This window comes from Chironomus tepperi, unplaced genomic scaffold, assembly GCF_022539635.2.
Source record: "Chironomus tepperi strain 1889 unplaced genomic scaffold, CSIRO-AGI_Ctep_v1 contig_11, whole genome shotgun sequence".
NCBI classification, from domain to species: domain Eukaryota; kingdom Metazoa; phylum Arthropoda; class Insecta; order Diptera; family Chironomidae; genus Chironomus; species Chironomus tepperi.
The window spans coordinates 1,199,220-1,224,745 of NW_027226133.1; the positions used below are offsets into that span (position 1 = coordinate 1,199,220).

The 25,526-nt window shown below is 30.1% G+C and overlaps 1 protein-coding gene across 13 annotated transcripts in view; it reads left to right on the forward strand.

The window, feature by feature from the left end:
- The window catches only part of Glut1 (Glucose transporter 1), a 60,867-nt gene extending 37,310 nt beyond the window's left edge, over positions 1–23,557 (forward strand). For 4 of the 13 annotated variants that reach the window (XM_070636894.1, XM_070636888.1, XM_070636911.1 and 1 more), the window contains exons 10-20: positions 16–140; positions 236–514; positions 905–1,092; positions 1,398–1,487; positions 1,574–1,696; positions 9,022–9,246; positions 10,181–10,320; positions 10,496–10,522; positions 13,581–13,684; positions 16,121–16,390; positions 23,304–23,557. In XM_070636894.1, the coding sequence (XP_070492995.1) occupies positions 16–140; positions 236–514; positions 905–1,092; positions 1,398–1,487; positions 1,574–1,696; positions 9,022–9,246; positions 10,181–10,320; positions 10,496–10,522; positions 13,581–13,684; positions 16,121–16,390; positions 23,304–23,419 (1,687 nt within the window). In that variant the 3' untranslated portion in view covers positions 23,420–23,557. The other 9 variants (XM_070636944.1, XM_070636952.1, XM_070636925.1 and 6 more) reach the window with 8 other exon arrangements.
- The last annotated feature ends 1,969 nt before the right edge of the window (positions 23,558–25,526 follow it).

Genomic DNA, 25,526 nt, shown 5'->3' on the forward strand with positions numbered 1-25,526 from the left:
GGATATAAAATACAGGAAGGGTGGCCTGTTATTGAATAATGTTCTCGGTATATCTGGTGCATGTTTAATGGGCTTCACAAAGTTCCTCAACTCATATGAAATGCTGTTTCTGGGACGATTTATTATTGGAGTTAATTGTGGTATGTACTCGACACAATAATTGTCATGTACTTTTGGCCAATGGGTAACATCATTATTCAATTTTCACATTTGTTTTATGTTCTCTTTATAATAGGTTTAAATACATCATTAGTTCCAATGTATATATCAGAAATTGCGCCATTAAATTTGCGAGGTGGTTTAGGTACTGTTAATCAATTGGCTGTGACAATAGGTTTACTTCTCTCACAAGTGCTCGGAATTGAGCAAATACTAGGAACAAACGACGGATGGCCAGTATTATTAGGATTAGCAATATGTCCAGCTATACTACAATTACTATTATTACCAATTTGTCCCGAATCACCGCGCTATTTATTGATTACTAAGCAATGGGAGGAAGAAGCACGAAAAGGTAAATTGGATTGAACTTTATTTCTTTTATGCATCGTTAGGATTGATTACTTCATGCCTATACATGATATAGTTGATGTACACTTTAAAATTCATATTAACTTGATCATTTAATCCTCTTGACATCAATATTTGTAGTTGAGCAACAAATACAAAAGCTTCTCAATTTCAAGATCAAAAATCCTTTTTGTCACGCTCCTTTTATGTTGTATAGCATACTTATTTCTCGATAAATTTCATTAGCCTCAAGTCAAGTTGCACTTAATCTGTCATCTGATCCACTGTGACTTTTTAACCAGCTTTATTTTCCCTCCCACAATCGAACAATGAAAGTCCTTGAGAATAAAGACATACTTATTATGATTTTTATTTTTTTTATATGTTTACATAGCTTTAAGAAGACTTCGAGCATCGAATCAAGTGGAAGAGGACATAGAGGAAATGCGAGCGGAAGAGCGTGCACAGTCATCAGAAAGCAGTATTTCAATTATGGAATTAATCTGTTCGCCAACCTTAAGAGCACCTCTCATAATTGGAATTGTAATGCAATTGAGTCAACAGTTGAGTGGCATCAATGCTGTAAGTATTCTTCTAACAAAAGACGATTCTTCTTGTTCCTTTTACATCCCTTCCTTTCATTTACTTGCATTTTTTTTTTATTTTATTTTCACCTCTCCTCATCTTTCTCTCCTTTTTCCTGCTATCATTGCTTTATTATTCTCAATCTATCTCCATCCTTACTGTATACTTCTGTACTGTGTTCTTACTAAAGATCTATGTACACTCGTACAATTCATAATAGTGAAGAAAATGACTTAATGCTCTATTTAAATTGCAATTTCCTATCTTTTCTCTCTCTCACTCTCTTCTGTATAATATTTCAGGTATTTTATTATTCCACTTCACTCTTCATGAGTTCCGGTCTTACGGAGGAGAGTGCAAAGTTTGCAACAATAGGAATTGGATGCATTATGGTAAGATTCAATATCTTTTCATCTTCCTGCTTGCAGACATATGCATTATAATCCTTTTGTATTCACAAAAAAAAATATCTATAAAGGTTGTTATGACATTAGTATCAATTCCATTAATGGATAAGACAGGACGTCGTACATTACATCTCTATGGACTTGGCGGAATGTTCATATTCTCGATATTCATAACAATATCGTTCCTAATAAAGGCAAGTATAAGGCATTCAATTTATTTTGTTTTAGAAAAGGTTTGAAGACCAAAAAATATTCTAATTTTATTATTGTCACTTCTCCTTCCGACATAAAATTTTAATGGTATTTTGCGAGGACATCACATACGATTTGTGAAGATTTATTTTGTGGATCAATTAAAATTTGTTACCGAATATTATAACATCCGTTAGAATCTTATGTCAAAAATGAAGTGGTTTTATGTGAATGTTTATGATGATAATGATTTTTTGTTCCTTTCTACTGTCATAATAATTATTATTATGATTGAAAGTGTGATTCATAAAGCATTTTTTTTTATTGCATCACGGAAACGTATATAAAAATTTTTCATACTTATTGCAAATTTTTCTCGCTCTATTCTCGCAAAATTATTAAGTGCACGTTTCTCATTCACTTTGACTTCTTTCTATTTCTGTGTGTCTATCTATCTATCTATCTAACTTTTTCTGTAGATGTGAACAGGTCATTTTTCTTATTGAAGTTTTATTTAATTAAAGTATGATTTATTGATCAAGTTTCTGACATTTTTTGTGATGAGAAAGATACTGTATAGAGATTTTTGAACTATATATTGTGATATAGTAAAGTGCTGTTGACATAGACAGAGATCCTGTCACAGGAGGAATATCACGAGCAACAATCTATCTTCGTCTACATATCATATGAGGAACAATTTGAAGTTAGGAATCAAATTTTGTAAATTTTAATTAAAAATTGAGACTTTTGTCCTTAAAAATATTGAAAATTCTTGGAAAATTCAGAGGATCTTAAAGTTAAGGATGTTTAGGATTAAAGATTATTAAAATTCCTTTAAATGTTTAAAAATAATGATAGTTCTAGTAAAAAGATTTTGATATTCAGATTGAAAGATCCTGAGCTTCACATTCATTTGTCACAAGGCTATGACAGTTTAACGAATGGTTCCCTAAAACACTGCAATTCAATCTATAACTACAGATTATAATGGGATCAGAAGCATTGCTTTAACGGCATTACTATCTTTATTCCATAAAGGGATACTTTAAGTAGCGTTTCCAATAAATAAGATTTGATAAAGGACATATGAAATGTTTCCCATGCCCAGTCTCGAACCCATGGTCGCTAGGTTGGTGTGCAATAATTCAGTCTCAATGAACTTTACACTACGCCACCGATCCACTTCGGTTCCACTAAAAATCAACAGCATTTTCCAAATTAGTTCAAAAATAGAAGTTGACTCTACTCCAAATAAACTTCTAATTGACTTCTAGTTGTGAAATATACTATAGTTCAACTCAAGTCTATAAAAGAGCCTAGAAGATAGCCATCATAGTTCAATATGCGCATTTTCCATCTCTATAATCCTCAAATCTATCTATAATCTAGATTACCTTTAACATAATCTCCCAAAAAAATGCGTCTAATCCATAAACAGCCGCAATACAGTTTGACTAATATTTTTTTCATACGTTTCAAGGTGTATATGATGCAGTAAAAAATATTTTTTAGTGCAAATTAAATTCTTTATTATTTATTTTGATCGTTGTTATATTTGGACTCGTTTTTATGTGCTAAAGTATTTATTGGCCATTTCAATTTTTTGAGAGTTTTTTTTGTTAATTCTATTGATGGATAGGCGTTGATTTATTTTCATTTTCACAAATGTTAATTGAGTTGTCAGCGAATTTATTTAATAAATTGACGGGATTTATTTGTTGGGAGAGGAAAAAAAAATATTGCGGATATTTGTTGGTGTATAATGGAATTGGTAGAATTAATTTGACTTTATTTATGAGGGGCTGCACTCATGTCAGCGTGTTTCAAACTTTTATTTCTGTTGGTAGAATTTTGAGTGAATTTTAATTGCAATTTGAGGTGCTTTAAAAATATTGATTCGATGTTCATTTTTATTGAAGAGCTTCTAGATCAAATCATGACCTTTCATGTCTATCTATCAGACTTTTTGTGCCGAAAATAGAATCAATTAAAACATTATTGAAAGCTCTTGTGGAAAAAGTCGTTGTAAATATCAATAAGTGTTTAAGTTTACTTCACATAATTGAAGTGATTCATGCTCTATTGAAATATCATTGAATTTTAGAAAATCCTTACAGATTCTATAGAATTAAAAGCATTTTCAAGTACTTTGGGTACGTAATAAATTACAGTCAAATTAAAATGTCTGATATATAATTGAGATGCAGTTTTGTATTAATTGAAATTGGAAAATAAGTAATTGATTTATAAGTAAGTGTGGGAAAATTGTTTTAAATATGAAAATTGTTCCTTTCTATTGATCACTTGAACACTCTATAATGAAGTTCAATTTATAACATCGAAGTGGATTTTCGACACTATATTTAAAGCTAGAGACAGAGGAAATTTCCAATTTTTTATGGACATGACCACAAAAAACTTTAAAATTCCCAAAAAAATTAAAACATCAAATGTTAATAACATATTCATGTACTTCAATCAAGATTAATTTATTAATGAATCCATTTCTGCTTTCAAAATCAACCCAAAAAAGCCAAACAAAATAATTAATTAATTCCACATATCCAAATGCTTCTTTATCTTGACAATGAATTTTTTAATCAAACAATTTCAAGTAAAACAAGCTTTTTTTTCAATTTTCTAAATTATAAGCATTGCTGATATGAAGAAGACTTTTAAGTACAAGTTTGCTTCCTCCTCGATTTCGGAAAAAAAGGTTTCAATATAAATTTATTGATCAATTTGGCAAATGAGTTGGTTGTGTAATTTGATACAAAGTAGGACCGTGTTTTTCGTATCTAAACAATTTTAGGAAAATTGAATGTTGATAATAAAGTCAGACGGAGGGAAGATAGGAAGGGATTGTTTGTGAATTACGTGACGCTGGAATTTAGGTATTGGAGGACCTTGCCTCCACCGTAACGCTTATTTTCCTTAATTTGCTGGTCATTCAGATCTGGTGTGATCTATGGCCTCTTTTTGTTGGCGTCTGAAGCTGGCTCTATCGCTGACTACCTTCTGTCAATGTGCCTAGACACAATTTGTGTGTCGCGAATACAAAATCCGAGCTAGTGTGACCAGAAACAGCGAAAAAGCTCTCGAATCCGATTAAAATTGCTGGGATCGAACCCAGGTCGTCAGGGTCGGTAGGCCGATACTCTAACCACTACGCTAATGCTGCTTTTTTGCTGACTAATTAGTAATACCAAATGCTGCTTATTAATCAAAATTGGGACTCAGCTGAAAAATTGCTAATCTTACTAAGCGTTATTCACTAAATCTAGTCACTAACTAGACATTAAGTAGCCTTTGTCACGTAATTTACGAACATTCCCTTAACAGTTTAGAAATTACATACAATTATGGCAACTAACAGAATCAAAAAAAAAACTCTCAAAAGTTCTCCTTTTTAAATCCTTTTTTATGATTTTTATGAATTCATTCCATAAGTAAATGATAACAAGTTATTTCTTTAGGATGTTGTTCTCGAATATTATGCTTGTCACTCTATCCTATATGTATACTTTATTTAATTGATTCTTATTTGAAGTAATTTTTTTTTATGAAAATGTTAGAATTTACATAAAATTTTCAAGAAATATTTTTTAATTGTTATGATGTTAATGTGTTTTATGATTGCGTTTAATGGTTGTTGTTAAGTGTTTCTGTCTATGACTAGATTCGAATTGTTCCCATTTTTTGAATGTCTTTTTAATTTTTTTTCTTTTTTATTTATGATATGAGACATAAATTAATTTTCTGGCTTTCTCTTTCCTCTGTTCACGAAAGAGCTTTTATTATACTTTTTTTTTGTAAGCACCACTGAGAGCTTTCTTATGCATGAGCTTTAGATTTACATTTTTTTTCTCTTCTTTTTTTATTGCTACCCTTGGAAAAATTTTGTAAGATGTAAAATTGGATTGAAATTTGTTTATTGGATGTACTTTTTTATTATTAGGACAAATAACAGAAGATTTGAAATTGGATAAGGTTTTTATGATACATATTTGATCAGTTTTATTTGTTAAATTAGGAGTTTAGGATGACTGAAGAGTCACGGACACATCTCCAACGAGTGTTCATTAACTCTACGAAAGTAAGAGATTTATTTTGACTAATTTCTGGCTGTTTTTGATTAATTTATAGCTTATTGGTTCCTATGATACAGGAATATGTTAATTTTACATGTATATCATGTAGTCAGACAATATTCCATTGAGATTAGTGATATATAATGGTTTGTGACATCATAAGGTCATTTTTGGCTTTTAATGATATGTCAAGCTTAGGATTTAAATTATCTTAATCCAATTAATGACAATTGCAGCCCTTTTCGTGATAGATCCTATAAAATTGAATCATTATTAGAAAATATTGCACGATTAAAGTTTAAAATCTTCAAAATGTTGATAAAAACTCCAAATATCTTAAAACTCTTTCAAAATTCTTCAAATTTTCATAAAAAATCAAATTTAATTCCAATATTCTTAACCTCAAAAATAATCAATCAACGACAAAATCTGACAAAATTTCTCCAACGGTACTTTTGCATGCTTTTGGCTATTTTAATTCACACAAAATAAGAAAAAAAAATGAAAATAATAGCGTAATTGAGCCTTTTTTCATATAGTTTAGCATGGACATTAATAGCATGAGCGTTCAAAAATTGAATGTGACAGTTTAAGGACGCTATGAGTTAATGTATTTTAAGGACAATTACGCTATGAAGTTCGCATTAAGAAATAATTTTTTCAGACTCAGAGAGATAATCCTGGGGATGAAAAAAAAGTTAATTTCTCAGTGCTACAACTTCACTTGCCCCTTTGTCTTTGCCCTCTTGTAAATACAAAGAGTATTTCTCGAAATTAAAGGCTTCCAATTCCCCCCACATAATCATAATATTAAGAAAAAAATAACTAAGAACTAATTACAAATAAATTGAATTAGTTGCCTCATTTTCTATTTATGTTATTGATTTTTTTCCTCTATTTTATTCTTTTATACTTTTTATGTATTATTTCCTAAAAAAATATATGAAATTACAAGACTAAACCTCATTACAAAATTGGTTACAGCAGCAAAAAAAGAGACAAGAAATAAATATTAAAAAAAGTCAAAAACCTTAAAAATTGCTTTCAAGCGATTATACAAAAAAAGTACATAATACGATATGATTGAGTATTTGGCAATGAAACGACATAGCAGAAAATTTAGTTAGTTCCCTTTATTGAGTACCCGAAGGGAATTTCTATATAAAAAAATGCATTTTTTTATTGAATGAAAATTGAATTCTTTTTTCATCTTTTAAAATTATTTTTGTTTTGCAAAAAAATGCAGACATAAAGCAGAGCACTTTTATTAAACATAAAGTACTTCTTTTGTTTTCTTTTCAAATTAAACAACAATTTTTTGATTGGAGAAAAGAAAGAAAAATTAAATTTTTTTGACACTTGACACAGTAAACACTTCCCTTTTTTCAATTAAAAATCTTTTCTTCGTTCCTCTTTTTAAATAATTTAATTTCTTGTTTTTAAGAAGCTTTTGTATTCAAGGTGTGTACACTCTAGAGTCATTTTTTTAAAATTAATTTCAATTTTTATAAATCAAAAAGATGATGAACATCTGAAATGTGGAAATACTTTTCTACATTCCTTAAAAGTTTTCAAATTTATTAAATTTTTAGATAAACTATTTTTGATAATTTAGAGAATATGATGAATAACAAGAAATCCAAATGCTATGTTATGTATCAAAATCACTGGTTTTGGAAACTAAAAAGTTTAAACAAAAAGCTAAAATTCTACTTCACTATATCTACACATATACACAGAACTGAATATAAATTATTTTTAAAAGTTTTACTAAAATTTGAAACTTTTTGAAGCTTTGAAATTAAAACTAGCTTTAATTTGAATTTAACTTTTTAATTTAAAATACACCAAACTTTCGGAATTTTTAATTTTTCAAACTAAAATGTAAATATGTGCTTTGAGTTAAAGTTTAGGAAACAAAAATTACTCTTTTTCATCACTTTATAGTTAGTTATGCTGAATTTAAATTTAAATTCAATTTTTATGATAAAACTACTTTAAATGCTGAATGTTTTGAATTAAGATCTGATGCCGGATGATGGATCGATAAACTGATTTAGGCTACTCGGGTATCCAATCTAGTTGACTTTTCTTTACAAAATCTGAATCAGCTTCGAACTCAATTAAAAATTAAAGATTTTAATATAATATGCTTATAGTAAAAGCCAGGCACTATCTTTAAAATCATAAAAATCGTGATTTGTACAATCTAACTCTTATTTTTTCGGCTTGACCTAATCTGAGCTTACAATTTTCTTCAATTCGATTCAAATCCATGATTTGTTGTTCGGGATTGAATTTTAAATTAGAATTTATGGCTATGATTCTTGAACTCTCAATATTGACAGTTTCTTGACACTTAGATAGAAACCTAGGTCTAGATTCTGATATAATTTGTCAATATCGAGAATCTATTTCTAAGAAAGCGCCAATTTACGATTCAATTTGGGAAAATCTTCATATTTATCTTACAAAGCTAATATACTTAAATCATCAAAGGTAATCTGCAACTAACACAAAACTAATCCAGAGTGCACACGCCTTGCTTATTTGCTCACTGATAGCCTAATAGCGTTAAAAAAGAAAAGAAAAAAAAACTTGTAATAAAGATCATGCTTGCTATTTTCTCAATCCTCTGGAAAAAATTAGAGGAATTTTTTTAAAATTTCTTCTTTTTTCATTTTTTTATGGTGAGGGATTTACAAACTTTTTTTTATGTATGATAGAAAATCAACATTTACTTCAAGCCAATGTCAATATTGATCCGATTTGTACAGAGAAAAATACGATAAAATAAGAACTTCTCTTCACTTGTGTTTTTTATTTGCGCATACATTTCATGAGACTTCGAGTGCAAGCATTCTTTTTTTGTTTTGTAAAGTACTCGAAATGGAAGAGAAGGAATTGAGGATATTCAAATGTTTGATATCAAAAACCATATTTTATGATTTTTTTTTTCATTCGTTTCCTTTTTATTTCACTCAATTACTCAATTTGGTTTCACACATTCTAAAAACAATAAAAGCTCATGATTTTTCCTTGTTTTTTTCGTTATTATCCTTTTTTTTGTTTTTTGGTTCAATGCTTCTGTGTTGAAAATATGAAAAATTTTGAGTATTGACAGAACATACATGAAAAACACAGCAACAACAATATTATGAAATATGAAAAAAAATAACAGTGTTATGGCCTCTAATATTCGAGAAATAAAGGGTACTTACACAAAAGTATAGGAGTTTTTTGGTTATGTGCAGGAAATGATCGATTGGATGTCCTACTTATCGGTGATATCAGTGCTGGCATTTGTGGTATTCTTTGCTGTTGGACCAGGATCGATTCCATGGATGATAACGGCCGAATTGTTCTCGCAAGGACCTCGACCAACTGCTATGGCAATAGCAGTCTTAGTCAATTGGTTGGCAAATTTTGTGGTCGGAATTGGTTTTCCAAGTTTGAAGGTGAGTGTCTTTTGGTTTGTTATGCAATAGTGTGAGAATTGTGTAAATCCTTGTTATCTTTACGGTATATTTTGATTATTGAGTCTGTACTCGAGTTTGTAGCATTTGATCACAGTACCTGATTGCCTATTTACTGCTCCTCTGGACCAAAACCGTTAGAACTAGTGATTAACTTGTCTTTAACTAGTTATAAAGTATTTTTTTCAACTCAGGCTGTATGCAGCTCGATATATCATGAATTCGAATGCTCGATACATCCTAGTAGCAATGCCTAGAGCATACCAAGCAACTGCTCCCATATTTACATTGTTACAACACCACAGTTGAACAGTTAAGACATTTTTTAGTCCACAAATCATCATTTCCTTTAGGAATTATTAGTTGACTCTCAACTTGAAGCATTTACAGATCCTTTAGTCAATTGACCATAGTAAATTGCCTTGAGGAAGTTTATTTGAAGCTGAAAATTCATTCAATGCTTAATTGACTAACTTAGTACATCAATATCCAATTAATGCATCAATAGCTTCAAATTTCTTTAGATTGAATCTGACCGCATTTGTTTATGCTATACTAAACCCAAACAGCAATTTTCCTTAGTTCTGATAGCTATATTCTACCGTGTCTGGATAGATTCAACCACAAACTGCAAAAATAATTTAAATTGACAATTTTTCAAACCTTAAAAAACCAAATTTTCACTTCCAAACACATATATTTTTGTTATCAGATTAACGTCATTAAATGACAAAAGCTGCAAAAAAAAGCTACAGTAAAAGTCATTTTTCAAACACATTTTTAAAAAGTCAATAGTCGAAAAAGACTGAAAACAGACAAAGGATTTACACCAATTTTTATCGCACACAAATTTATAACGTTGAAAATGACAATCCAATAATCCCATTTATACAATTTTTCTGTTCATTCTCGCTAGTCTGCATTGGAAAACTACACATTTTTGCCATTTAGTGTATTCTTAGCAATATTCTGGATATTTACATATAAAAAAGTACCCGAGACAAAGAACAAAACGTTTGAAGAGATTTTAGCACTTTTCAGACATGGAAATGGAAGGTAAAAAAAATATCATAGAACATATTTTATCATTTAATGTTGAATAGAATCATATAAAAAGTTTATTTTTTTGTCTGTAAAGCATAAAAATGTATAAATTAATAAAATTTATTTTCTATCTTTTTTTGAAAATTTTTTTCTATCTTTTTTAATGCCAAAAAATATAAAATTTAAGATCTCTTCGTGATAGTAGACTTTATGGGTGAGCATTGCTTGATTTATCTCGGTCTTTTCTATGTTTTTTTTATACTTTATTTCTTTTAAAGTCCTTTAAGTTCTTTTGTTAATTTATAGTTCTGTTATTTTAAAAAAAACAAGAAAACTAAAAAGAAGCTCTTGCATGCTACTTAAAATACGTGAATAATAATAATATTTTTAAACCGAAAGAAATCTGAGCATTAAGTTAAAATTTATGATTTTTGTCTTCTATTTGAATGTCGATGCTACTTACTTTCCCGAGGGACTCAAATGAAGATGGTTCTGTCAAGGAACTTTAAATGCTCTTTAATAACTCTTTTAATAACACCAAATAGAAGTCGCTAGACCATTAAGCACCTATATGGACGTCAGACTATTTGGCAACTATAGGGACACAAGACCAGCTGGCACAAATATGGTCGCCAGACTACCTAGCACTTATATAGACGTCAGACCACTTTGCACTCATATGGACGTTAAACTCCATGGTAAGCATATTGACGCCAGACCACCTGGCACTCCAATGAACGCCAGACCCTCTAACATCCATATGGACGCCAGACAACCTGACACCCATATGGACTCCAGACCACCTAGTACTCATATGGACGCCAGACGGAGGTCGCTTCCATTTGCAATTATTAAATGAGGTTCAGAGCCTTTAAAGCTCCGTGTCGAAATTTTCTTCATTTGTGTACCTCGGGTTAAATGCTATATTATCCTCCTTTATTTTTTTCGTCTATATAATATCATATTACGTCAAAAAAAAAAAATAATTACGCTTCAATGCTGATGAATGATAAGCTGGCAATAATAATAATAATAATTTCTAGCAGAATAAGATACTATTTTTAATAATAACAACAACATTATGTGCAAGATTGTAGCAATATTTATTCTTTTATTTACCTTATTCAACTCATTCTTATACAATATGAATGCGATTTATATTTTATAAAGTTCAACAATTGCAGGATATAGATAAGCTTTTATCAATGAGCGAGCTTTTGCGTATTTTTTATTTATTTATTTATATTTTTATGAATTTATAACCTAAAAATACCTACTTAGAGTTAATTTTAATGTATACAATTGTTCGGAGCGATGCAGATATGGGAAAAATGTCACTTGCTGTTAGTTGAATTGTGATAAAGTGGATGTTGTTATGTATTTTTTCGCTGACTCGGGTGCTGATGTTTTTGTAAACAAAGCTATGCGGAGATTTTTGCTGTGCTGATATAGAAATATAGTTAATCATCACAGTTTAGTTTTTTGATGATTTCGACAGTTTTTCTTGATATTTTATTGATAAAATCAATGTTTGTGGATGTGGAAAAATTAATTTGATCTGTGATTTTTATGATATTAGGGTCAGGGGTTTGATAGTTGAAGCTATTCAATAATTTGGAAATGAATTTCGCGTAAATTTTACTGAAGAATAGCATTAACTCCTAAATACGGCACTTTTAAGCGTTGGCATTACGGGTCAATGATCCTGGGCTCAATCACAATTCTGATTTTCGAAGCTCTTTCTCCATATTGAGTCAATAGTATTGACGTTCTAGTTACTAACCTCGTTTCTTGTTAGGTCAGATCTACAAGAGATTCGGATGATTTTCTTGACGGAATCTTGTGGACGAGACTTGTAACTAGGTGAATTGCATTGTGCATCTGGTCTTATGATGTAATCGTATTCTTGCAATGTGCAGAGCTTGTTAGGGTTTCGGATCACACTTACTTACTTACTTCGAACAGATCAGTTGTGATCCATGACGATCTGGCTACCGTTTGTCAATTCCCGATTCCAAATGCAACACTATCTCGATCCATAGCTTTTTTCCATGAGTTTTTTGGCCGTCCACGTGAAATTTGCCATCTACAAAGTCTACCATTAAGACCTTATTTACAGAAGCTATCAAAGAATAGCGTAAACTTATTCCTTTTCAACAATAAGTTCCAAAATAAGACTGCAATATCCAAAAACTAATTACTATGTCTGACTGTTTCATCCATTAATACTTAATTACGCTACAGATTGGACTAAAATGCATTAAAATTAGTCATTAACTTACCATTAATTAGTCATAATGTGTTTTTGTCCACTCAGAGCTGTTTAATTGCATAAATATTAAACAACTGCTTTGAGTGTTGACAGTGAAAAAATGCTAGATTAAAAATTCACACAGAACTCTGCGAACGACAAATAATAATAGCTGAAAAAAAGGTTTCATTTGCAGCTCGACTATTTCACCATTCATGTGATTGAAAAGTATTCCGACAATGCCTGTCATTGATTCATTCTTTTACCTTAGTAAAGTTCATATAACCTGTGAATTCCATTTGATCATTACTCAACAAGTCAAGTGACTAGCTCTTTATATCTTCATTCTCTGGAATAACTTGAGCATGACAAAAAAAAATAACGTTCCTTTTTCATATTTAGTCAGTAGAAATTCAGTTCCATTTTTCATTCGAAAGTCGAAAAAATTTGTCTTTCAACAGCAAAAAATGAGATTTATTTCCAATGTGTGAGAACCACAGAAGCATTTTACTTTTTGTTATAATTTTTATATATATTTTGTTATATAAATCACATCCCATACTGAAAAAAGCTCAATTTTAGAACCATGATGCTTTTTGATTTTATTCTCTCATTTTTCTTAAAACTTTTTTGTTGCAAAAAAATAGCAGAAAAAACATGCGAAATTGCATTCTCAACATAAAATATAATTTTTTATGTGTCCCTATCTTGATTTTTTTGAAATACATCAAATTCACTGCCATGCAAAACCAAATTCAAGACTTCAGCGCGTGATGTAAAATTTGAACATTTTTCGTAGCATTTTTAAAGTTTTTTTTACTCCTCAAAATTTTAATTTTTGATGTTTTTAATTTTGAAATTTTTCAGTTAAATTTTTCACATTAAAATATACTTTTATTTTTGGTTAAGAACGATCGTATTTTGGTGGACAATTCTGTTTTTGTCGTTTAATTATTTTTATTGCAAATTGAAAGTAGATAAATTTTTTTTGAAATCATAATCCAGAGTGGTCGATTTTCAGGAGTATGCTAAACTGCGTGAATAATTTGAATTTGGAACCGCAAAGCATGAATTCCGGCATCGAACGGGCTGCTTTAATGGTGTCGGAGGAAAAACAGGACTCACGTAAGAATTTCATCACATCTCATTGTCATTAAAAAATTCTTTTAATTTTTTTAATTATATGAAATATTTTTCTTAATTTTATTTTTGGACGGAATATGAAAGTAAAATCTTTTTTAAATGTTTTTGTGCTTAAATGGAACGTCAATAATACCTTTTTAATTTAATAATTTGGTGACATTTTTTAAAATTTCCGAAATTTGAATTTTCTCTCATTTTGTGACTAATTTTTGATTCATTTGAGAGGAAATTCACTCAACCTTATCATCGTTTAACTAATTTTTTCGACTGAAATTTTGATCAAATTTTTATGTCAAATTTGCGCTTTTCAGAAATATTTTTTAATTTTTTTCAAAATTTTATTTCAGAAATTTTAAGTTCAAAAAACTATTATGCTTTTATTATTTGAATTTCATGAAATTCGGAATGAAATGAATAATTTCTGTGCTTTTGGCTCTTAAAGATTGTTGCTTTTTTAAATATTCGCTGAAATTTCATTGAAATTTTTAATTTGTGATGGATTTTTATGAAATGTGAACTGAAAAACAACACTTAACCTAGCTTGAAAACCTAATTGAAATTAAAAATGACTGATTGAACTTGGTGATTGATGCTTAAATATTCAGAATGGTCATTGATGCTGAAACAAATTTGCTAAATAATTCAAAATTCAATTCAAAAATTATAAATTAAATTTGAAAATATTTAAAATTAATTATCAAAATTTTTAAAATTAAATTTTGAAATTAAAGATTTGAATGAAATTATTTGAACTTTTGAGCTAGAATCAAATTTACTAAATACAAATTTAGAATTTAACTTTTAAGAAAATTGAGAGAAAATGATCAAATTAAGCCATGCATCAAATTTTCTTTATTCCAACAGCTAAGCATGAAGGATTACACCACAATTGCTTCAAATTCTCAACACATTTAATTCTTTAATCTCTTAATGACGATGGAAAAATTTTGAAGCATTAAAAAAAATTATTCATTTCATTCCATTGCCTTTAGGACATCCATTTCATTTCCTTTTATTCATATTTTTTCCTTTTATTTTCTTTCTCATCACTTGAACTTCTCTCACAAATTACTTTCATTTTTACACATAAGCATATTCCTCTATTTTTTTTACTTTTTGCCATTCTTTTTCGTCACCACATTTTTTATTCTTATAACTTCTTCTTCCTCCTTCCCGTAAAATTTCCCCCTTCCATATCCGCCTCAGAAATAAATTGCTTTCATCTTTGTGCATTTATATGTGTCTGTCTGTATAACAAAAACCTTGTAATTTATGATTTAAGATGCTTTTTGTCCTATGTCTCATTAAAATAAAATAAACCACTTCGACGAAATGTAATTAACATGACACATTAAATTGCTTATATTATCATCATTATTATTGTTATAATTTTGATAAATTGTCGATTGTGTAGCATTTAAAATTGGCTATAATTATTGTTATATCCTATTCACCTTATTGCTTGCTACCTTTATATCAATTGTTGATGTAAGGTAACAAGAAGTAAAACGATAATAAATAATTATTTGGACTAAAATGCTACATAAATCGATGCAATTAAAAGATGATCCATCATTTAATTTTGTTATTTCCTTTATGCGTATTAATTACCATTTTGTGTGGAAATTTGATTGAAGATTTGTATATTTTTAGATATTTTCGAATAAATTCGTCAGGGTGGGGGGCTTCTTGGTCTGATTTCATTTGTATTCTGTGAGAAAAACTTAAGTTTTCTTTGTTTTTAATGAAGAAGATTCTGAAGTGGCACGACTAAGTGTTATTAATGAAATGAAACTTCAAGGAGACGTGAAAATTGAGATTTGATTTGGTAGACTGTTCAAGTTGCTGAATTTCTAATTCTTTGATTGAAGCCAGTTTGAAATTTTAACAAAAATTGAAAATTTTTTAAGTTTGACAATTTTTGGGATGGGTCGATATAACTTCAAAATTTGGAAATTAAATGGAATTCAAAATTTGAATCTTGAAATTCAAAATTTGAAATTGGAAATTCTGAATATTCAAATTTGAAATTTGAAATTCAAAAATTTTAATCTTTCAAATTTGAAATTTAAAACTGTATGTTTTAAATCTAAAATTCAAAACTCTAAAATGAAAATTTTCAATTTAAATCGAAATTCATTTCAAATTGAATTAAATTCTTTAAGATCAAAAATTTATCAAATCAAGCGACAAAAATGCACACAAAACAGATCAAATCAGACAAAATAGACAACCTACCCTGACATATTCTGTATAAAAAATACCAAAACTAAACTAAATTTTTATAATTTCATTTCATTTATAATTTAAAATTTCAAAAAACTCATAATATTGGATTTAAAAAACTTTTAAATTTGTTATGCCTTTTTTTGTTTTATCCATAAAAAAATATTATATATTTAATATCAAATTCAATAGAAACACGCGAACTAATGGAAGAAGTTTTCCCATTAACCGATCAAGTCAATTTATTGAGTGAAACATCTCGCTATGCATTAGATAACTTACTTGCATCACACTTACTCGATTATGGTACGAAAAAAAATGCAAAAATTTCTAATAATAGTAACATTAATAACACTAATAATACATGTAATAATATAACATGTTCACCATTGCTATCTAAAAAGCGCCAACAAAGCCAACAAAGCTTTAGTAGGCAATCGACTCAAGGAATGGAACACCCAGGTATATTAAAAATATCATGTTTAATTCCGAAAAAAAAATATACAAAAAAAAATTCTTAGAACAGAAAAAATGAACATATTATTGTCCACAATCAGTACTCTTTATATGTATCACTCACTTACTTTGAATACTTATCACACCTTACCCACCACTGCATATATAAATAATGAAAATATTAACATTATCTCACAAGAAGAAATTTTTACTTACATTCATTGACAATAAGAAATTTTTGAAGAAAACAAAATTTTGAAAATTTTTTTTTGACATAATTTACCAACATTTGTGTCCGAGTAGCATGGAAGTTGTTTAAAATTAGCAGGACATCAGCAAAATTGCTCTATATCATGTTAATGATAATGACCTAAATCGGTTTTTAATTGACTGTGCTCCATGACACCAAGCAGGCTTATATCCAAACTAAAGCTACTTAAAACCAGAGCTTGTAGGTCACTTGAACTTCATATGACTGCTTTTTCAGACAAAATTAGAGTCAATTTTGATCTCTGCAATTAAAATTACATTTTAACGGTCGTAGCTTACCTTTAAAAAACTCAACAAACCACTGGTACAGATGGTCCAGCACTAGCCTTAAGTTTCAAGCATTTTAGGTCATTAACAATCTCAAATCTAAGCATTTTAGTGTCAATCTCATTGGTTATTCATCCAATCGACTCACAAAGTACAATTCGTGTAGGACTAAGTATTTCGCAAATCCAAATCTGAATTTGCCTTTAGAAATTGTCTTCAAAATTTTTGATAATATCCAGATGATCCTAACATATTTCAAAAAATATCAAATCATAAGAGGGTGGGCTTGCCATTAAAAGCTTTTATGTATCATTCGTTTAAAAGTAAATTGTCAAGATATAAGTATAATACCAATATTTTCTCAACATTTCACGGATGTGAAAATTGAAATCAATGCTGAAAATAAAATCTGTGCAGTGCTGTCAATTAAGTGTCAAATAAATGGATTTTTCCTCCTTTGTGTCACTCAGAAACATAATATGACAATCATCATGAAAATTCTGTCAGATTATTAGGTAATTCTATAGATATATATTTTTTTGTGGAATATCAAGGTCATCGAAGGATCATTTGAACTATTTTGTAGAATATGGGAACTTAAATTGATGGATTAAAATGGAAAAATTGAAATTTCGGAAAGTTTAATACTCAAGTTGGCAATAATAAGTTAGAATTGGATATAAAATGGACATTACTGCTTATGTGCATAATTTGTTGATGATACAGATCAATTGTGATTCATGGACTCTCTTAGATGGCGCTTGAAGCTGGCTCTATCGTTGGCTATAGCTTGACATATCAAGTGAGTTGATGTCTGCATCAACAGTCTCATTCCAAGAGTTCTTTGGTCATTAACTTGCCAATTTTACACAATTTTAACAAAATTCCGACTCTACGTCCTTATAAAAAGACAAAAAACATAACTTTCATGCTGCTCGGGCCATCCAAACGCTCCCAATTCCCCTCTCAACGAACAACATGTACATAACACTTGACCTCAAAACCTTACCTCACTTATACCTGTTGGTTATATCCTCTTTCTACTTTTCTTCTTATTTTTAAAATATATTTATTCTTTTTAATATTTCTTTGATATAAAGTAAATTGGAGTGCCTATCAAAAATTCCTTACAGTATAATAAATGTCATGCAGTTCTGACAAAAAAAAACAAAAAAAGCTCAAATTAAATGAAAAAAACAAGAAAAATAATTCTTTGTGAGATTTTCTTAATTCCATTTTTATTATTTTTAACTAATATTTTTTTATATATCTCTACACATCCTACACAAGGAATAATTCTGATACGACACTTTAACCAATTCAGAGTTATAAAGTTGATGGAAACACATCCATAAATGTTGACCACACTTTCACTTTACTATGACACTAGATGTAGTAAAATATGAACTTTCACGACACATAGTCACATAAATCTCATGTAATATCCTTGTTCATGCCAATTTGACATTTTTCTTGCCACTTTAATAAGCCTCTTTGGGATATGAACGCGTTTTACTGGATTGTGGATTTAATGTTAAAGAGCAAAACATCCAACCATGCACTTTATGCATGTATACACATAGAATTCTTTAGAAAATTGTGCCTACCTGATATTAATCCTTTGAATTAGTATTTTCCGCTGTTTACAGTAAAATATTGTGAACTTTTCTTGTTTATTTACTGCCTGATTACATCAAGGATTACACACAAAAAAAATGTCTACCATTCAATACTTTCAAAAGGAACAAAAAATATGAGTATTTCCCTAAATCCGTCCTCAATAACTCACCTAATGCGTTGCCATTACCGTTTCCGTTCCAAACTTTTCCTTCATTTACTTAGCTTCCCAACGTCCATAGAAAGTCGCCATTCATGCGGAAAAATGTCAAATAAAAGCAAAGCTCAGCACAATATACACATACACACAAGCCATTACCACGAACCTAAATGATTGTAAAACACCACCACATCACATTTTTTTACCAGTATATATCTTTGATCTTCCTCTTGAAATACAGTATATAAGACACAAAAAATGTACTTCATACTATTGTAAATAAAAAAGCTTTACAGTGTGAAGCTTCCCGAGTCATTTTTAGAATGAAAGAAATACTTCTCCAAGAAAAAGGAAACAAAACAGTAAAAAGTACCATAAAACCTACAGGAAAACGTAGCGTAAAAACAATATAAAAGGCTTACATTGGTTTGAATAAATTTAATTTCTTCTTTTTTTCTTCTTCCTTTATTTTCCTCGTTTTTCTTTTCATTTTCATTGCGGTGTATTCAATAAAATTTATTGTTTCACGTAAAATGATGTGTTTAAAACTGAAATGTTAAATTATATTTTGTGCTTTTTTTCGCGCGCGCGAGAATTGTGCTTAAAAATGTGAAACGTGAAAACGCGAGATGGGCATTGGTGCTTATGACTTTGTTTTTTATTGCGAATCATTTCACTCACTTTATGTGTTTGTTGATTTGGATTTTCATCGTTTTTATATCTTCTGAAGGAATTTTGATGGTTAAAGGAGTTAAGAAGCGTCTATAAAACATAAAGTCATGTCTAGATGAAGTCTGGATTTTTATTTTTGTTTGTGGAATTTTTTTCGAATCTGATTTGGAAATTCTTATGCTCTTGCAATGTTGATTGCCTATTAAAATTATAGTCTTATGGCTTTATTTATGAACTTACAAATTGAATTAAGTAGAGCTCGAATATTGTAGGAAATCGAATTCTCATTCAAGATCCGAGTCGAGTTCGAGCTCTGGAATTAAGTTTGATTTAGGAGGAAGTTGAAAGTCATAAGTGCAGTAATTAATAGTGCACAAAGATGAAGCAGATATTTGCATATATTTTATTTTAGAGAAGGAGTTGTAGGTCTATAGAGAAGTTAATATAGAGGACTATAGAGAGAATGTAGAGAGACTTAGTCTTTAAATCGAATCGTTTGGATGGTTTTCAATTCTATCCATTTTGACCAACGAAAAGTTCAAAATTATAATTCAGATTTATACAAAATTGCCTTTTACAAACAGAATTTTCCATTCAGTGGTGTGGCATGCATATTTTGGCAATTGATGTAGCTTGAAGAAATCTATTTCGAGCAGACAACTTGACATAATGTGAAGTTATTAACTAGATCTGATAAGTCGATTAATGGCATATTTTACGGAACGTTTCGGAGAAAATGTCATTAGTCGACCAAGACCTTAATAACTAGCTTTATTTTTTGTTGTCCACTCGAATATACAAGCTCAGTTAAGATTATAACAGTACTCGAAGTTGACTAGGACTTTGTATGGAAAAGTTGACTAAAATCGAGTTAACTCCATGCAAAATCTAATTCAACTTTGAGCTCTGGTTTAAAATCTGCATGATCCTTAAATTTTTCCAAACAACCAACCTCTAAAAGCCAAAATTCCATTCCATACTACTGTATTCCTATTAAGACTTAATAAACCGCACTATAGTCAGATTGCATACCTTAAGTAGATTACTATGTTGAACTTATCCCATATAACAGATTCTTAAATATTGTAAGGTAACCAACTAATATGAAATCATTTTGATTCCAACTCAGATACTTCAACTTATTACACTCTAATTTAATATTCACCCCACAAAGTAAATTTTAAATAGTTGCAAAGACTTCCAGTATCTATTCTACATAGAATCATATCCCATATGCACATACAGCAAAAAAGATTTATTACTGATTTAATTTAACATAAAATTCATGTTAAATATTTTTTTTGAGGGGTCATTTCAGTTCATAAATGGTCATATTAATCCCATGTATCCACCCAATAGTAAACTTTACTTTCATGCAATCATGTCGTGTCCTTTTAATTCTGTAAAGTAATTTGAAAAACTTATAATCATCAGACTTTAATACGGTGGTGGGCAATTTGGGTGCTGCGGTATGCTTGGAAATGTCTTGAATCGTATGCCAAATTTAGATTCGATCAAGGCTCATGACTCAGGTTTGCCGTGGTAAAGAAGGTTGCCCACCACTATGTTAAAGCCTGAACGTTTGGCAACCTGTGTGTCGCGGCACATTTCAAAATGACATGAACCATATCCACATAACCGCCGTGTCCATAAAAAAGGTTTCCCACCCCTGCTTTAAAACAATAAAGTTCCTTTTTATGCGGATGTCCAGAATAGATTTGCGATAAAAAGAGCAAAAACCATAAAGTTCCCCATCGCCCATCTCTACAAAGACAAAAGGGAGGGATTTAATTTTATTTAATACACTGCTATGTATATTTGCATAATTTATATAAAAGTAAACTTAAAATATAATAATATTCATAGAATGTTCATTGCAGTACAGTATATTAAATTAAAAAAAAGAGAATATCCTCTTTATATACTGTCATAAATAATAGTCTGGCAAGCAATGACACAGGTTGTATCATATAGGCTTGAATTCAATGAACATTAACATTCTTTTTTCATACTTTTTTTAACATTATTATTTTTATCATATAAAAATTTTAAACAAAAAATTTAAAAAAAATATAAAATTGAAATCAATTCAATGAGACAAAAAAAAATAATAGAAAATAATTTATCTCTTGCAATTCTTTTTATGATCTTGTTTTGTTCTCGTAAACATGCACGTAGTTCACATTAACATTTTTCATGGTTATTTTTCAACAGAAAAACAATATCCATGAAGTTTAAAAACCATAAGGTCATTTTTTAAGCTTTCATAAATTATTCCACATAATATAACTTTTAGATCTAATTTTTCATCTCTCTATTTATTGTATTTTTGGAGGGTTGGAAATTAAAAATTATAAAATTTCACTTGCAATTTATTTACACAAATTATATTGTGTATCACTATGTGTGTCTATGCTTACAAAAATATATAATTAAAAATTGTAGAAAATTATTTCAGTTAATAAATTTTCATCAACATAAATAGAACACATAACTTTGATGCTTATTTTCATGGATCAAGGGGATGGAAATGATTGAAGGAAGGACTCCTTACGTAAGACCAGAGCTCCATGTTAACTCGAATTCTTACTTACTTGCTTTACTTCGATGGCTTTACAGATCAGCTGTGATCCATGGTCGCCCTCGACTCGAATCCAGTATGGAAAAGTCGACTCGAGTCGAACTTCATCCAAAATCCGAATCGACTTCGAGCTAACTTCTCAAAATATAAACAATTAAAATGATGGATTATAAAGCATAGAACGAAGTCGACTAGGAGTGGTATCAATAGTAAGCTCTTGACTTGAGTTAACTAAGCTTCATAATTACACTTTAAATCAAGTTTGTTTTGACCTGTCTATTCTATAAGTATTAGGTAGAATGAGAAGTTTAAATGAGTTTATGCGTTGCTAGTCCTAAGAATTAACATAAGTATGATTCCAACAAATAACAATCCAAAAGTCTTCTTCTGATGCTGAGTTTCGGATTTATGACTACCATCAAGTAAAGTGGCTTGATATAGTCACTAGCAGTGATCGAAATCGACTCGAATTTTAATTGAAGTTTAGTGGACTTAGGTCGACTTTTCCATATTAAATACGATGTTAACATTCCAATTGACACAACACAGTCATTTGGTTACCTTCTTGTCGCCAAGTTGGCAAAAAAAACGTCAAAAGAACCAAAAGATGTCTAAATGTCACCATAACCACTGTTTTTGACACATTCTACTGATGAAAATTAAAATTTGTCGAATCATTTCTCTCGGATGAATACCCAATGACAAAGCTACAACTCAACATATGTAGCTACATCAGCTCTTCTACATAAATAAATTAAATGAAAATTATCAAAAATTATCTACGCTAAAAAGCAACTTATAATCATAAAATACCCCAAATAATACCATGCATCATAGACTTAATTCCAATCATTTCCATACCCTGAATGTTTTTCAATGTAAATAATTTAATGATAATGAAAAAAAATATGAGAAAATGTATTCCATCCTCCATTTAATGTTATCTGCTATTTGCTTAAATATACACAAAAATTTATATATCTGCACGTTTGCTTTACTTGTTGTGTCATTTGTTGTTGGTGTTTTTTTATATCCTAAATGTAACAATGTTTTTTTTTCTGTGTGTTATGCTTGTAGATTATGTATCTTTGCTGTTAAAAAAGAAAGTTTCTTAAAACATTTGTAAAAATACATTTTAAAACTCCTCTTGAAAAAATATTTTTGTTCTTTATACCTTATATATGAATATAAATGTGCCACTGATGTTATTTTTTATTGAAGATTCCCTCACACAAATTTATTTAACTTGAAATAATAAAATTTTTTCCAGCTTAAGAGGTTTTATGCTATAATCATAATCTTCTGTTCTATTTCCGTCTTCCAAACCAACAAAATATAAAAATTTTCTTTAGCTGCTTCCGAGCGTTGTTTAGAAAACGCAAAAATTACACAGACACGAACTGCTATTTATGTGCCGCATCACCATCATCCGCAAGCAACTGTGTACCAGCCGAACATAGAGCCCTGACTTCTGAAGAACGGTCCAGTGTTCCCTAGCAGTTATGTACAAATTGTAGATAATAATGACGATAAGGTGGTGGAAGATAATCAAGTGCCACCACTAGCACTTAATCAGCAACATTCGCAACAGCAACAACAGCAACATGAAGAACAACAACAAACCGAGACAGTGTGTATGGATCAAGCATCATGTCCTTATGCAATAATAAGGCCATCATCCTCGTTGGAGAAGCATCATCGTAATGGTAGCTTTAGTTTAAAGACAACTGGTAGTCAATCGACATTGAATACAATATGTAGTTATCATAGCAGCCACAAAAGTCAAACGAATGCATTTTATAATCGACTTTATAATTCAGATCCAAATACAAATACAATTGGTACGCACTCGTCACATATTACAGACGATACAGAATATTTGTCTAACTATGCTCACATTAAGCATAGCCATAGACATCCACATTATCATTTACGTAGGCAATCACAACCAGATGAGCCGAGACTTATGTCACGAAATTCAAGCGTTAAAAGTTTCACCTCACAATGTTATATAAATCCAGAATATTTTTATGAGATACGTCCATCACGTTCATGTGATGACAGTAAGGCATCGTTAATATCACGAAAGCCATCACAAAATCAAATAATGCTCTTAAATTCTGAACTACATTTACTCGAAGGTTTACGTGACCGTTCACTTTCATTTTCAAAAATTAATTACATCGATAAACACTATTTACTTGCCAATGATGATGATGCTGATGATGATGATGATAATGAAGACGTACCGATACGGGAATTAGATCAAACAACATCATCAACATCATCTGAATGCTCTGATGCGAGTGAATTTCATGAGAATAAAACGTCAACGCTTGATCGGACGAAAGCCGCTTATGATAAACGACAACCGCCACCAATGTATAGTGAGACAGACTCTTATTCAACAGTAAACGATGAAATTACTCAATTAGTTAGTAAGCATCTTTCGAATTCTATTAAGCAACTCGTTGCATTAAGATTTACGAATGTAGAGAACAATTATACAATGCCATTAAGACGTCGTCATAGTTGTGATAGTTCAGAACTTTCCGATATTGAAATACCAGACTTGTTTAATTCACCATCACGTATAAAATGGAATTTTTTAACAGGATTACCTGATCGTAGTCGAAGTCAAAGTCAAATATGTAGTAGCGATTATAAGACTGATGAGGATGACGACGAGGATGAGGATGATGAAAATTTTGAAAATAAAATAGCTGAATTACTTAAACATCATCGATCAGCATCACTTGATGCTCGAAATCGTGGACATAGAGAGACACAAATTGTACCATTATGGCGTACAAATAGTTTTGGTGATAGAGTACGAGCTGATAGTAATTCAACAATAATTTTACATCATCATGATAATGAAATGTTAGAGGATTGCTGTGAGGCACATTATAGATATCATCATCAACATGATGATGCTGGCGATGAGGGTAGTAGTAACAATGGCATTGATGATAATAAAAAATACAATGAGCACACGATGAGAGGTAGTGAGGAGGATGATACAAGGGTATTTGAATTTGAATTGTGTACGAAAGAAAATTGTGAATATTTATCGAAAAGTCAACTGACGAGTTTGCCGACTGAGCAACAACAAAAGAATCTCTTAAATAATGAAATTCCCAGTAGTCTACCGAGCAGCATTAAAAATATTAATCTAAAACATAATAAATTTAAATTGAAAAAGACAAAGAAATCGAAAAAATCGACAGTCCAAAGTGGTAAAGTTAAGGAAAATGAAGAGAAAGGAAATGAAAATTTCATGATATGGAGTAAAATTAATTTAAATCATTTGATGAAAAAGGATAGTTGCAATATTAATAGTGTTAATCTTAAGCCTCATTCAAGCTCATCGTCATCAAATTCAATCAATCATATTGGTAATCATCATAATCTCAATAAGAGACATGCAAAATCCGGTGCTGATAAGCTATTTAATGCATCACTTACTCAACACGAACAGGCACAGCAACAAACACAAGAAACGACACAACAACAACAACAAAATCAGCCTCAAACTAGACAGCATCGCCATCCACGCAGATCACTTAATGTCG